Source organism: Elgaria multicarinata, chromosome 7, assembly GCF_023053635.1.
Source record: "Elgaria multicarinata webbii isolate HBS135686 ecotype San Diego chromosome 7, rElgMul1.1.pri, whole genome shotgun sequence".
In the NCBI taxonomy this organism is placed as follows: Eukaryota; Metazoa; Chordata; class Lepidosauria; order Squamata; family Anguidae; genus Elgaria; species Elgaria multicarinata.
In genome coordinates this window covers 67,360,427-67,376,402 of record NC_086177.1, presented here as the reverse complement: position 1 = coordinate 67,376,402, position 15,976 = coordinate 67,360,427, and the positions used below count along the sequence as shown (strand labels likewise).

The 15,976-nt window shown below is 42.1% G+C and overlaps 1 protein-coding gene and 1 long non-coding RNA gene across 3 annotated transcripts in view; both read left to right on the top strand.

Annotated features, from left to right (window-relative positions):
- Nucleotides 1–5,079, top strand: part of LOC134401624 (DGAT1/2-independent enzyme synthesizing storage lipids-like) — a 53,372-nt gene extending 48,293 nt beyond the window's left edge. For both annotated transcript variants that reach the window (XM_063130737.1, XM_063130738.1), the window contains exons 5-7: nt 1,587–1,647; nt 3,459–3,598; nt 4,524–5,079. In XM_063130737.1, the coding sequence (XP_062986807.1) occupies nt 1,587–1,647; nt 3,459–3,598; nt 4,524–4,637 (315 nt within the window). In that variant the 3' untranslated portion in view covers nt 4,638–5,079. The remainder of the gene's footprint in view (nt 1–1,586; nt 1,648–3,458; nt 3,599–4,523) is intronic.
- LOC134401627 (uncharacterized) overlaps nt 1–15,976 on the top strand; it is a 218,245-nt gene that overhangs the window by 55,612 nt on the left and 146,657 nt on the right. The gene's annotated exons all lie outside the window — the stretch shown is intronic.

Sequence of the window (15,976 nt, the reverse complement as noted above, 5' to 3'; positions counted from 1 at the left end):
GCCTTGTTGGTCCCCGGCCAATGGCTGATTGGCCACTGTTTGAACAGAGTGCTGGACTAGCTGGCCCCTTGGTCTGATCCAGCCTGGCACTTCGTATGTTCTTATGAGTGCCACATTGGGGGGTCCTGATCTAGATGCATTTTATACAGATTTCATAGCATTTACATACAGGAAGTCAGGCAGAAAATAAATACTCCTCATGCCATTGCTTCATGAACCTGGGCATGTGGAATATCAATAAAGGGCCTTGAGGACATGCTGAAGGAACTTGTGATGTTAAGTGTGGAGACAAGGAGACTGAGGGGAAACATGTTGACACTGTTCAAGTGCATAAAAGGATGCCACAGAGAAGATGGTTATGAACTATTTTTCATTGCCACAGAAATTAGGACCTAAAATAACAGGTGCATGTTAAGTTACAGCTACCTAGATTTTGATTAAATATAAGGAAAAACGTCTTGACAGTAAGATCTGTACAACAGTGGAACAGTCTACCTATGGAGGTTGTGGGTTCTCCATCTCTGGAGGTTTTTAAGAGGCTGCACTGCCACCTCTCATGGATGGTTCAACTGGTTTTTGTACACATTGTAGAGGGTTGGACTAGATCATCCTTGTGGTACCTTCCAACTGAATAAGGGCCTTCCTTGACGAGGCCTTAGCGCGCCTTCAGACCCGGTTTCCCTCCTGTGCGTCCACATGACGCACAGGGGAATCTGGCGGCAGGCCGCGCTGAGGCCTGGTCTAACGCGCCATAAGCGAATTCACTTATGGCGCGCCTTTTCCCCAGCTCCAGCCTCAGGCCGGGGCTGGGGAAAGTGTAGTGACTTCCGAGACTTTTTGCGGCTACTCGCTTACTCGCGAGTAGCCGCGAAAAGCCGCGGACCTGGCACAGCGCTCATACGAGCGCTGTGCCCATTGGCCCGGGGAGGGAAGAGAGGGGAGGGGGAAGGATGGCAGGGTGGGTGGCAAGGGGGGGCGGGTGAGATCATGCCGCGCGCCACCGCCCGAGCAAACAGGCGAGCGGCGCTTGCCCGGGCAATGCCTGGCATGGGGCGGCATTGCCCGGGCAAGCGCCGCTCGCCTGCTTGCTTGGGTGGCGGCAGCGCGCGGCGCGATCTCACCCGCCCCCCCTTGCCACCCACCCTGCCATCCTTCCCCCCCCCCCGGTAAAAAAAAAACACAAAAAAGGACTTACCAGTCCGCCGTCTTCGGGCCGCACTCAGCCCCTTTAAAAAAAACAAAAATGGCGGACGCCGCAGGGATCCGACATCCCTGCGCGTCCGACGTCTGGAACCCTGGGCGAGGCGCGCTAACCTCCCTGCCGGGATAACCCAGCAGGTCTAGCAAAGCCCCAAGTCTATGAATACTGTTTATTCACCCCACGTGATTTCTTGTAAACAAGTATGTTACTAGCAGAATCATGAGAAAGCTGCTAAAAAAAACCTTAAAACAAGCCATCCATTTCTAACCAATTGACGTTTTCTTTGATCTCTGAGTTGCTTGAATGAATTATTCTAATTGAAGATGTGGCTGGCATTTTGCTCATGTTCTTATCATGTTCCTTTTTTCTTCTGTTTTTTACATAGCCCATAATCCCTGTGTTTACACAGAATAATCGTGAAGGATACAGGACACTTGGAAAATTATGTAAGAGAGACATTGCATTTATTTTCCTAATTTCCAAGAGTGCTTTTTTTTTAAAAAAAGAAATTGATCTATGTCAGTATACTATTTGTCATATTAGCCTGCTACAAGCTATAGAGCAGTAGTAGTTTTCTGCCTTTGTTTTCAGTATGATACCTTTACAGACGAGCAGGGTTTTTCCCCCCAGTGGATGAAAGTTTTGTCAATAACAGTCTGGTTCATATATACTGGATGCTCATTTTAACCTAACAGTTATAGAAATCGGTAAAAAGAAATGTTGTGTTGATGGAAGCAATTCTGTCAGCAGAACCAGGCAATTGCCCCCCTCTCTTGCAGCCCCCTGTATACTCTCAAATCTGATCCACAGCTCTGGGAAACTCTCCAAAGCAGATTTTTCTGGCTGTGCAGAGGGCTTGCAGGAGACAAACAGAAAGTCTAATGATGGACATCCACTAGCATGACATTGGATTTAATCCACAGTGTTTTTATTATTGTATGTTTTCAGATTATATTGTTGTATTTAGTTTTGTAATGCTTGCCATTGTGGGAAGACTAGCAGTTGAAGGTGTGGGATATAGACAAAACAAAGGGGAGGTTGTGTGTCTTGCAACCTTGTCTTCCAATCACCGTTCTCATCAGGGTTTTTTGAAGGCACCCTTTATCAACGTGAAAGCTGCTCTAGTGCCTTCAGATTGGACTACAATGGCCATCATCCCTAGCCATGATATTACCATCTGAGAATGATGAGAGTTGTAACATGACACATCTAGCAGGTACCAGGCTGGGTAAAACTGTACACATGGATGGCTCTCATCCATGTGCCCCTAGTACCGTATTTCTTCGATTGTAAGATACCATTGATTGTAAGACGCACACTAATTTCAGTACCACCAACAGGAAAAAAACAAAACACCCTAAGACACACCCCATTTTTAGAGGTGTTTATATGGGGGGGAAGTGTGTCTTAGAATCGAAGAAATAGGGTAATGCATAGTACAAAAATTGTGTGACTAAGGCCACAGCTAGACCTAAGCTTTATCCTGGGATCATCCAGGGTTCGCCCCTGCCTGAGCACTGGATCCCCTGTGCGTCACCTAGATGAACAGGTTTGACTCCTGGATGATCCAGGGATAAACCTTAGGTCTAGCAAGGCCCTATGTCAACATGTTCCAGAGATTCCCACCCCTGCAAGTAGCAGCCATTTGATCTAGAATGATCTAGAGTGGGAAAACACTGAGAACTTCTCTACATTAAAAAAAACCTGCTGCTTTCTGCTTCCATTTTCACACCAAGATCACAATCAGTTCATTACACAAGCAGCCACATGGTTTGAATGGAATACTTCCTAACTCTGCCTTGAGTTTGAACTTCCATTGAAATCAATGAAAAAACATCATCTAGTGGCAGAATTATAGCACAACGCCACCATCGCATGGGCGATTTCCTGGATTTTTCTAAAGCTGATTTTATCTGTGTTTTCTGACAGCTGGATAAGGGGGGAAGGGCAGGAGACGTCCTGCCTGATGACAATGTCATGAAATTGGCCTGGAAACTTCTGTGAGTGGACAATCATGAGCATGCTATAAACAGCTTGTTTAGAGACAGCCTGAATATTGTGATGTCGCATTACACTTTACTTTCAGCAGACCTTACCTGTTAAAACACAGGATGCAGAATGAATGCATTCCTTATATCATATAAAAGATAGGGCCTCATTTTGCAGATGTAATTTCATCTTATCCATCTAAAGAAGAACTTGAAAACTGGCTCATGTATGTTAACCCATTACCTAACTTTACTATTTAATTATACAGCAGCAGTGCAAAAATTGTATGAAAAATACCGAATTCCAGCGTTTCCTATATATGGTGGGTTTCCAGTCAAATGGAACACATACATTGGAGAGCCCATTCCATATGATCCAAATACAACTGCTGAAGAGCTGGCCAAAAAGGTATGCTGATTTGTATGTCAGAGTACAAATCTCAGTACTGTTTGATAACTCTCACGAAGTCATTAATTTTCACAACTGATTTTCATTGCCCTCTTTTTTGATGTCTTAGTTGAATTTTTTTCAGAAAGAGGTGGCTGCTGCCTTCTGCAAACAAACACATGGTAAATCGGGAGGGTGGGAACCAACTCCCTGCTCCATGGAAGAAGGAAAAGGTAGTCTGGCTTTTTCAGCATATTTTGCAGGGGCAGCTATGAAATGCAGATGCCATTTTTTTACTTTTTTTTTTGCAAAACCCAATATCTCTTTTCTTTCATGGAGAATGAGGGATGAAATGAGAGGTAATTTCTGTTCCATGACTCGGGGTTTCCCTCAAAGTGCAGAGGTGCTCACCAGATGGAGGCTGGGCACTGTGAAGCAGAAAAAGGTGCTGGTACCAGGCATACCTCACTAAGGAGAGCATTCCACTATCGGGCAGCCCTCCCTGAGAAAGCTTTCTTGCTTGTTGAGGAGGGCCTCAGGTGTTGATCACAGTGTGCAGCTAGGCTCATGCTAACTATTTTATTTATTTTACTTATTACATTTTTATACTGCCCAATAGCCAAAGCTCTCTGGGCAGTTCACAAAAATTTATGGACTATACACTATGAATTCCCTTTAGCCAATCCTTCCCATTCATGAAGTGCATGGAGGGCTGCATACACCCAAAAGCACATGTAAAGAACATACCTGATCATGTTCCATGTTGTTTAAAAACAACAATAACACTATGCTAAAATCTTCAAATAGAACTTTTCCTTCCATTCAGTTTTTGTTTATTTTGCTGCTTTAAAACCAGGATTTAAATGATTAGGTATATTAAAGTACATGCAATAACCTAACCTTTAATTTACAGAGCATGAACTATGATTTTTCCTTCTCTTAACAGACAAAGAATGCCTTACAGACTTTAATAGACAAACACCAAAAACAACCAGGCTGCATCGGAAGAGCACTGCTGGAAAGATTTTATAACCACAGCAGGAAGGACAAATTAACCTGAATATACTATATAAATATAGTCTGTTGCTTTCTTGTAAGGCTTATTCTCATTTCTGCTGTAGTGTTGTAACTCTGCTGCTTTGGATAACTGGTTTAAATTGTAACACTTTGATGGCGATGTATCTTCTACTATTTATACCTGAGCTGATTTGGAATAGCTACTTTTAGGCAGGATCTACACCACCGCTTTAAAATGTTTTATAACAGTAGTGACAACTGTTGGGCCCCAGCACACACTCCATATAGAGTTTTCAAGCTGTTTTCAAAGTGTCATATCCTGCTTGGTGTAGATCTGGCCATAGTCAAAGCTTTGTTAGCTAAATGTGGATATTTTTGCAGTGATTGTTCTTGTTTGTGAAAGGAAGACTTTTCACAACATTAGCAAAATTTTAGTTGCTCTCTTAACTTGCTAACGTAGCATATAAATGGATTTGTTCCTGTGAATCGTGATGCTGATGGTGGTGATATTGCATTTATTATATTTCTATATTACCCCATAGTTGAAGCTCTCTGGGTGGTTCACAAAAATTAAAAAAACTATTACAAATGCATTATACAAAGTACAAAACTGTCTACATAAAAATATATAGACAGAAAACACACAGAGAGACAACATACATCTAAACCAATTTTTAAACTATCCAAGGATTCATGAAAAGTCTAGATAAAGAACAAATGACATTCAAACATGATGCCTTTTCAACACATATTTATCCACAACTGATTCAAAATTCAATATCCATGTGTGAAAAAGTATGCGAACCTTTAGATTCAGAGCTTTATCACACCAGCGTTATACTGTGCAATCACTGCGAATTGTGTGCAAAGGACTCCCAAGTTTTCCATCTTATAATCTGCTTTTATTGTGAAATACTCTGAAGTTTTCCAGTTTATAATCTGCTTTGACTGTGAAGTACTTCCATGCATCCTGCTTTAATTGTGCTATAAAGAGAAAAGAATTGAGGTATTTTGCTAGTAGTTTTCGAGTGAATCATTTGTTGTTTTCCAAGCGACCACTGGGGCAAAGGAGCAGGATTTGATATGTTTAAAGAAAATTTAAACAAATGCTTACATCTGCGTAAGCTTTAAAGATAAAGACATCAAAATTGGCACAGTAATAGATATTAAAGAGACCTTTAAGCATACCAAATTTGGGTCGGATTGGGTCATCCATTGATTTTTAATGATTTTTGTACATTTCCCCCCTTAAACACTTTGCAACAGTTTTGCAGATTTTTTCCCCTTTTCTCCTTATAGAACTGATTCTGCTCAGTGACTTTGGAGGGCTTCCTTGCAGGAACAGCTCACTTCACATCCTGCCACAACATTTCGATGGGTTTTAAGGCCAGACTTTGAGTAGGCCATTCTAAAATGCAGGATTTCTCCTTCTGCTGCCATTCTTTTGTAGATCTGCTATTAGTTGCATGACTCACTTTCGGTTCAGCTTTAGCTCACAGAAGGATGACCTGACATTCTAACTCTAGAATCTTTTGATACACTGCAGAATTCAGGTTTATGTCAATGATGAACTACCATCCAGGTCCTGAGGCAGCAAAGCAGGCCTAAACCATCACATCCTCACCACCATGCTTGACAATTGGGATGAGGTTCTCCTGTTCGAATTCAGTGTTTGTTTTTCACCAAACGTAACATTTCTCATTGAGGCCATAAAGCTCTACTTGTGATTCATCTGTCCAGAGAACATTGTTCCCGAAGACTCAGAGAGCACCTATGGGATCTTTAGCAAACTTCAGATGAGCAGCAATGTTCTTTTAGAGAGCAGTGGTTTCCTCCTGACTATCATCCCAGGAACACCATTCTTGTTCAGTCATGAACACCCACATTAGCTAAAATGAGAGTGACCTGCAGATCCTTGCTTGTTACTCTAGGGCTCTTTTTGGCCTCCTGGATGATGTACAACCACTCCTGAGTAGAGTAACTGTGGTCTTGAACAGTCTCCTTTTGTAAACTGTCTGAGAATGTATTGGTGGAGCCCCAAATCCTTAGAAATGGTTTTGTAACCCTTTCTAGACAGCAATAACTGCTTTTCTGAGGTCCTCATAGATCTCTTGAGCATGGCACTCAATCATATGGTGAAGACCAAACTCACAAAGTTATTGATCTTTTTATAAGGTGGGCCTGATGCACTGATGCAACCAGGGCTTCACTTACTTTTGCACACACCCTGACTCTTAAGTACTTATTGTTGGCCTAATTTATACATTGTTTTATTTCACAAGACATGGAATTGATTAATATAAACCATATTGTTTATAATTTAAATTATACTGTTTTAACTCTGTATTTTAACCTTATATCAATTTTGCTGCGTGGTTTTATCCTGGTTGTGCTTTTTATATTGTATTTTGTATTTGTATTTTTAACTTGTTGGTTGTTTTATGATGATTTTAATTTTTGTGAACCGCCCAGAGAGCTTCGGCTATTGGGCGGTATAAAAATGTAATAAATAAATAAATAAATTTAGAAAGGGACTGGTTTTGATTTACAAAGGCTATCATGGTAAGACTATGGAATATCTGTAATTATCATTAAGGTTCACAAACTTTTTTGTGCCACTGCACTAATATTTCTTCTCTATAGGATAACTATACATGACTGGTGAAGATCAGGAGCAGGCAGCAGGTGGCTGTGTGTGTTATGGCAGGAAATTGCCAGAAGAAGGTTACACAAGCAGGCATTAAAATCAAGATAAACTGTCCAAGTAGCCAGAAATACAACAGGAAGACCTTTGGGAGTCAAGCAAAGACTGTACCCAAGAGCTGGAGCTGGGTGTGAGTGTATCTGGCTCGGGTGAAGTTTAATTTGGCCCAAGATAAAAGGAGTAATTAAGAGCTTGTAATAGCAACAGTGTCTCTGGAGTCTTTAAGAAGTGTCAGCAAGGATTCTTTTGAAAGCCCCTAAGTAAATATTATTTATTTATTACATTTCTATACCATCCAATAGCTGAAGCTCTCTGGGCAGTTTACAAAGATTAAAATGAGAAAGTACAGCATAAAACCGTATAAAATATAAGAGTTTAAAACAGCATAAAAATACAACCAGAATAAAACCTAGCATCAATTTAGAGATTTAAAATACAGTAACAGATGTAAAACAGCACAGCTATAATGCTAAAATGCTAGGAAAATAAAAAGATCTTCACCTAGTGCTGGAAAAAGCACAATGTAGGCACCAGGTGAACCTCTCTAGGATGCTCATTCCATAGCTGGGGGGTCACAACAGAAAAGGCCCTCTTCTGGTAGCCACCTACCTCACTTCCTTTGAAAGAGGCTCCCAGAGAAGGACATGTCCTTAGGGTCTGGGCAGGTACATATAGAAAGAGATAATTCATCACATAACCTAGGCCCAAGCTGTTTAGGGCTTTGAATGTTAATAGTGTGGAGATGGTGTATCTTTAAGAGAGCAAGTATTAGATCCAGCTGGAGGCTGGGCAATCTATAAGGGGAAATTGGGGATAGCTTCCAGAAGGCTTAGTCAGGCATACGGCTATGCTGCTGGCCTTGCAAGGCTAATAAAGAACTTATATTTATACTTTTACTTTGCCTCTTTTTGGATACAACATTTTGGCGACCAAGAATGGTTTTTTTATCATTGAACCCACCAGTACCTTTTCTTCAGAGTCCAGGTGAGCCTCCAATTGCGTTCCCTGCCTGGATTCGGATGTTTGAAAATTACTTGTTGGCAGTCAGCGATAAGGAACTTCCTCAAGCAAGAAAATGTGAGTTGCTTACTCATTGCTTGGGAGTTGAAGGACAACGGATATTTTACAATCTTCCACTTGCTGATGATAAATATGAGACTGCATGTATTGCTTTAAAGAACTTTTTTGTGCCAAAAGTGAATGTGGTAGCTAACCACTACAAATTTCGTCAACGTGAGCAGAAACCGGGGGAGTCGGTGTTACAGTATACTGCTGCTTTGAGAGACTTAATGAGCTCGTGTAACTTTGGAGATATGGCAGAAGAGATGATTAGAGACCAGCTAATTGAGAAAACATCTTTGCCTCGTATACGAGAACGCTTACTCCTAGAGATAGATCTTACATTAGAGAAAGCAATAACAATTGCAACTCAAATTGAGGCAGCCCTGGCAGAAGCTAAACTAATGAATTTGGACAAAGGGGGCATGGTGCAAGCAGTAGATCCATGGAATAAGTGTTCAAATAAAAGGCAGATAGAGGATGATGAAGAGAAAGCTGGTCAAAAGCAATTAAATCAGCCAAGTCAAACTAAATACTGTTTTCGTTGTGGGTCTTCACAACATCTTGCAAGTCACTCAGGATGTCCGGCTAAGAACGTTCAGTGTAATTATTGCAAAAAACCAGGACATTTTGCTAAAGTATGTCGTCGTAGTAACCAGCAAGTACATGTAGTTACAATACCAGATATTACTATTTTGAGTGTGGACAGGACTAGTCCTACACATACAGTAGAAAAAATCATGTGTACTGTTAATATTTCTGTTACAGGAGTATCAAAGGATGTTGAATTAATGTTGGATACTGGCTCAGCAGTCTCTATATTACCTGAATCATTGTATCGCCATTACTTCAGGGATATACCACTTATGAAACCAAAAATGCAGTTAGTGTGTTATCTGAAGAACCAAATTCCTGTATGTGGATGTCTACCTGTAAAAGTAACTTTTGGGCAATGCTGTGCATCTGCAGAGATTTACATTGTTCCTGATGGTACTTCTATCCTTGGAGGGATGTATTTGCTGCATTGAATCTTGGAATAGTTGATGGGCATGTTGTTCCTCCCCAGTTAAGTACTTTTGTAGAGCAAACATCAGTTTCAGCTGTGTTGAAAGATCAAAGTGAAGGAAAACTTGGTTGTGCACATGGGTTTGTCCATAAAGTTAAAATGAAACCAAATATGATACCTGTATGCCAGAAGTTACAGCGTTTACCATTTGCAGTTAGAGATGCTGTTTCTGAAGAGATTAAGAAATTGGTGCAACAAGATGTTATTGAGGACCCCCTAATCCGCAACTTCCGGATCAAGTCCACTCCACCCTCATTCATTCATTCATTCATTCATTGTTATTTATTACGGTCACAGACCAGCAAAATCAACACCAAAACATACAAAGGATAGATAAAAAGTGACATAAAAACAAAATACAGCTTGTTGAGTTGCTTCTCTCAGAAGGATTGCAATGTTATTTTTCTAATTTGCATTGAGGTCATGAGAAACTTAGAGACCCTTTCAGTAATATGGGAGGACACTTCCCTTAAACAGATTAATACCAACGTTGTGGGGCTATATCCAGAAAAGGCTGTTAATAAAGGAAAGATTTTTCTGCATTCCTCATACATGTTACAATGCAAAATGACATATTCAACAGATTCTATTGCTCTAGAACCACAGGGACATATCCATTAATTAACCGGGATCTTACTAAATTGTCCTTCTAGTAATGCTGATGGCAATAGGAGAGTGCACGGACCCCCCGCTCCGCTTCTCTTCCAGATCCACGATTTGTGGATCAGGCCGCTTCGCTCCGCCTATGTCTGCTCCGCTCCGCTGCAGAGCTCCGGATCCGGATCAGAGCTCCGTTATTTTCCCCCATAGGCTTGCATTGAAAGCTAAAAAAGTATACAACTTTTTTCTGTTAAAGTTAGAAACCTCATGTTTGGCACCATGACACCTCATGGAGGTACACACATGCATGCCAAGTTTCAAGCCAATCCCATCATCCCCTGATTTTTGGGGAATTTTTGAAAATCGGGCACCCCATTCACACCCCTTTCGATAGCTCCGTCAATTTGCATGTTAGAAACCTCAAGCTCGGCACCATGATAGCTTATCCAGGGATACACATGCACGCCAAGACTCAAGGCAATTCCATCATCCCCTGATTTTTGGTGGGGCTTAAACCTTTTAACTCACCCTAAATCAAGTCCCATTTTACAACTACGTCAATTTGCATGTCAGAAACCTCACCTTCGGTCCCATGACAGCTTACCCATGTGTCCACATGGATGCCAAGTTTAAAGCCAATCCCATCATCCCCTGATGTTAGGGGAAGTTTTGAAAATCGGACACCTTCAGGCATGGACTGTTTTCTGACATTTTGACAGATAAAAAAACTTGGAAGTGGGCATGCCATCTAGATCCACATTAATGACAAGCCTCAAGCCAATCCCATCATCCCCTGATGTTAGGGGAAGTTATGAAAATCGGACACTCCAGTATCTCAGGGATTTAAAGTTGCAATGCAGAAAGCTCAATGGGGCCAGTTCAAAGGAAATCCCAACATGCCATGAGATAACCCTAAATCTTCTTCCACACTTGAAAAATGGATTTTTGAACTGGACAAAGTCTAAGTGAGCGCAGGAAGGCCTTCTCCCCGAGTCAAAGCAAGACACACACAAACCATCCCTGCGAGGCGGGAAGGGGAGAAGGGAGGGGAGAAGGGAGGGAAGGCAGGCAGGCAGCATGCATTGTAGTGCCGCAAGGATGGCTTGAGCACTAACACATAGCAAACCAACCTGTAAGCAGGCGCAAGGAGGAAGTGAGGCAAAGATGGCTGGTTGTTTCTTTCTAAGCCAGCAGTTACGCATTGAGGGGCACAGAGGAGGACGACTGGGAGCAAGCATGCTGGAGGGTGCTGGGCACGAACGGCAAAGCCCATCTCCCAGGCACCAGGCGGGCAGAGAGGCAGGCAGAGCAGGCGAGGAGTCAGTCCTGGCAGATGCCCCACCACAGCAGCACCCCGGGGGAGGCAGGCAGGCAGGCAGGCAGGCAGGCAGGAAGTGGGCATTTCTGGGGGCACAAGGAAGTGAGGCAAGGATGGCTGGTTTCTAATCCAGCACTGCAGTTAGTCATGCATTGAAAATGCAAACCATCCCAGCGAGTCGATCACCGAGGAGGAGGACAGGCTAGCAGAGGGACAGGCAGAGACATGTCATAGATCTAGTATTGGGGAGGAGTCAGTCCCAGCAGATGCCCCACCACAGTAGCACCCTGGGTGGGGGAAAGCAGGCAGGTAGGCAGGCGGGCGGGCAGGCGGGCAGGCAGGCAGGCAGGTGGGCATGGGTTGGCGGGCCCAGAAAAGCTGGTACCTTGCACAAGTAAGCCATAGATCTCTGGGGGAGTCAGTCCCAGCAGATCCAGCTACCTCACAAGGATGGCTCCCAGGCAGGCGGACATGGGCAGGCAGGCAGGCAGGCAGGCAGGCAGGCAGGCATGGGCCGGTGGGCACAAAGGAGCTGGTACCTTGCCAGCCTGAGCCTTGCTTTGACCACTGCTTTCAGCACACCCCACCACAGACATGCACCTGCTCCCTCTTCTCATAATGATATTATACTAATACTAATAATAATATGTCTAAGAATATACTAATACTAATAATATGTATAAGAATATAATATTAATAATAATATGTATAAGAATAATAATACTATATGTAGGGAAATGGGACAAGAAGTGTGTATGCTTTGCCCAGGATTTGAAATGCTCCATCTGTGGCTGTTGCACTTCACAAACAGTGCACACAGCACACTCACACAATAACACAGTCACACACACAGTCCAAGTAACAAAGAGAAGAAATAGAGAATAATTTTTTTTTGGTATTTTTTGTATTTTTTTTGTATATAGAAGAAAGAAGGAAGATTAAACACAGTCAGGCTTTAAGAGAGGGAAGGGGGGAAAACAACCAACCAACCAACCAACCAACCACTCCAAAATTTAAAAATAAAGTCTATATTAAATCAAAGTAAGGGAAAAACACAGAGCAAACTAAGCAAAAAGTCAGAAAGAAGCAAAAAACAACAACACACACGCCAAGCTAAATCGTAAATCTATCTCCAAACACAGCAGCAGCACATAACTAACTCCTCTCCTGACAAACGCCAAACCCACAAGACACTAAGAGCTCAAAGCTCTGAGGGTGCCTCTGCCTTAGTCCCCCCCTCGAACGCTGGGATTGGAGGATGCTTCATGAGGTGATCAATTCTCATCAGGATTGGGAGTTGAATGTGCCTGTCATCGCTTCAAAAAAACCCAAAAAAACCGCCGGTTTACCCGCTGTCCCTGTTTGTTTACTCGATTTTTCCAAAAATTCTAGGAAGCGAACCACAGCACGCAGAGAGCTGAGAGTAGGCTCAAAATGACCCCCGTCCACGACTCTCTAAACACAAGAAGTTTCAGAAAGATAGCTTAAAAAACAACACAGTTATCCCCTATTCTTTTCCGCAATGCAATCCTATGGGCAAAATTTTTCAAAATGGTGATCGGAGCGCTCCGTGGAAAGAGGATTGCTCCGCCAATGGGTGCTTCTCTTCGCCTTGCTTCTAGGGGTCCGCGGTCTGCTTCTACTCCACCTCTAGGCAAGGCGGAGCAGGCCAATTCGCTTCTGATTCTCTGATTCTAATCGGAGCAGAGCACATGCCTAGATGGCAACATATTAAAGCGAGCAAGCGTAAATGATCTCCTATACTTGGGAATGGTTAAAGCATACAACTATGAAGCTGCAGTGAGCTCATAGTTATTAAAATTGTTGTAGAGCAGTGGAGAGCAAGATTTGTTAGCAGCAATTCTTAAATGCTGTAGATCTAGATCTATTAGTCTTTGAACAACAAGAGATTGAGCCTTCTGGAGCCCATAGTTGCCTACAGTTTCCCCAGACAAGCCCAGCCTAAGTAGCTTCTTCTCCATCTCTCTCATCCAACGAGTGACATAGGAACCTGAGAGCAGTAAAAAGAGATAGCTACCAGGAGCTGCAAGGAAGTGTAGCCATAGCCACCATTTAATGGCCTCGATCCATGCCTTGCATTCAACTGATCTAATACCCACTTCCAGATAAATAGCTGTGTTCCCTGCACAGGAAGGGAGGCCCAGCAGTTTTCTAAGAAATACAGATTGGAGTCTTTCAATTTGGGCATTAAATCCCAGTATCCAAATAGGAATACCGTAAGTAAGTTGGGCCAGAGTCTTAGCTTTGTAAATTTGAAGTGCAGAAGGGATGAATTGACCACCTTGCATGAAAAAGAATCTTAGAATCAGCTGCTGACTAGTATTTGCTGAATTAATCGTCTGCCTTCTTTGTTCAGACCAAGCTCCAGTGCTCTGCATTTGTATGCCTAGATATTTTATATGGGCAACTTGCTCAATGATATTACCATTTAGAGTCCATCTGTATTGCTTCTGAGCTTTAGAGAACACCAAAACTTTCGACTTGCTATAATTGATAGTCAAACTATTCTCAGAGCAATAGGTCCCAAATACAGAGAGTAATCGTTTTAACCCAATTCTAGAAAGTGATAACAGTACAGCATCATCAGCATACAGAAGTAAGGCACCTTGGTGTTGGACAATTTGGGAGCATGGGAATCAACACTACAAAGATAAGAAGCCAAATCATTTAAAAATAAATTAAAAAGAAGTGGGGCCAAAATACAGCCCTGTCTTACACCTCTTGTAACCAGGATGGAATTGAAAAGTTGCCCCTGCTGCCTACATCTGACTTGACTAGAGGTCGGATTATACAGACATCTTATGAGAAACAGACACTTCTCCATAGAACTTTTGTATAATTTCGACCACAGCAGTTCCCTTGAAACTAAGTCGAAGACAGACTTAAGATTGGTGAAGGCAGTAAAAAGCTTACCATCAGGAAATGAGGTATATTTCTCTGCCAGGTGAGCTAATACACAACAATGGTCAAAGGTTGAGCAGCCAGCTTTAAACCCAATCTGTTCCTCACCGATTATATTATTATCCTCCATCCAGTTTAGAAGCTTACATTTTAAATACCTGGCACAAAGTTTCCCAATGACTGAGAGAAGGCTGATAGGATGATAATTTGCTGGATTGGTCCTGTCACCTCTTTTAAAAATAGGGACTATATTCGCTTTACTCTAGATATCTGGGATCTTTCCAGAATGATTAATAAAAATGAATAGAGCTGCTAATAGGGGAGCCCACCATTCTGGATTAAATTTTAAAAGATCAGGGGGTATAGAATCTGGGCCTGGAGCTTCACCAGATTTAAGTTCAGTGATCAAATTGACAATTTCACAATGAGTGACAGATTGCCACTCTGGGACATCAGGGGACAGTTGGAAACTGGACACTAAGAAATTATTTGGATCCTGGAGAATTGCAGAAAAGTATCTTTCCCACTCACAGTTGGAAATACAACAAGCAGGATGTTCTTGTCACTCTGACAGAGTCCCTGTGACAATTTGCCAGAATACTTTGCTATCCTTCTTTTGTGTAACATATAGTAGTTGATTCCATTTTTCTCTCTCTTTAGCTCTTTTCTTTTGAATAAGTGCTTTGTATTCTCATTTCAGTTCATAATACACTTCAGGAAGACATTTATCACCCCTATTACAGTATATAGAATAAACCTGGCCAATCTGTTTCTTGAGCAACATACAATCATGGTTGAACCAGGTCTTATTCCTATAATATTTAGCACCAGCCAAAGAGCTATCTGACTCATAATGATACAGCTTTCCTTCACCAGTAAAGGCTAGAATATTTTCATATAATTGCAGACAGGCAGAGGATTTTATAAAAGAGACGAACTTACTCTCTGTCCTATTAGTCCATTTAATCCTTCTCACACAAGACAGAGAGGAGTCCAATAATGGAGGTCCAATAGGCAAGTGAATCTTTGAGGGAGGGTTAATTAATGTCACTAAAGGATAGTGATCACTATCTGTATAATCATCAACATAAAAAGCTTGATCTGCCCTTCTAAATGATTGGGTAACAAGGACATAGTCAACCACACTACTCCGTAACAAAGAACTGAAGGTAAACTCACCCATCATATCATCTGGAGTGCTTCCATTCAAGATAATTTTATTATGTCGGCATGCAAGAAGAGCTAGATATGTGCCAATAAAATTTATTGTAGCATCTTTAGAATGTCTAGTACATGGAGATTGCCCTATTGTGTGATCAATTCCTTTAAGATGTCGAGATTCTGCAAATATATTATCATCGGGGCCAATCCGGGCATTGAAGTCACCGGCCATAAAGACCTGTGCTGATGGAAACTTTGCCTCAGTATTAGTAATATACTGTTCTAGTTCTTCCCATTGGGCTTTCTTGCCAGAATTGCATGTAATTGGAGGGACATAGATGTTGAACAATAAGACTTGAAGGCAGCTACTCTTAATTAGGGTTGCCATAGCAACAGTTCCACAATTAGGGAGTGCAAACACCTCCACATTAAGGGTTGCAGAAACCAGACAAAGCAATCCTGCTTTGGGCTTGCCTTTGTTTGAGGATTCAGTTGCTGCCAGTGATGTAGCAATATACACATTGAAAGTTAGCAGTTCACAAGCCCAAGTCT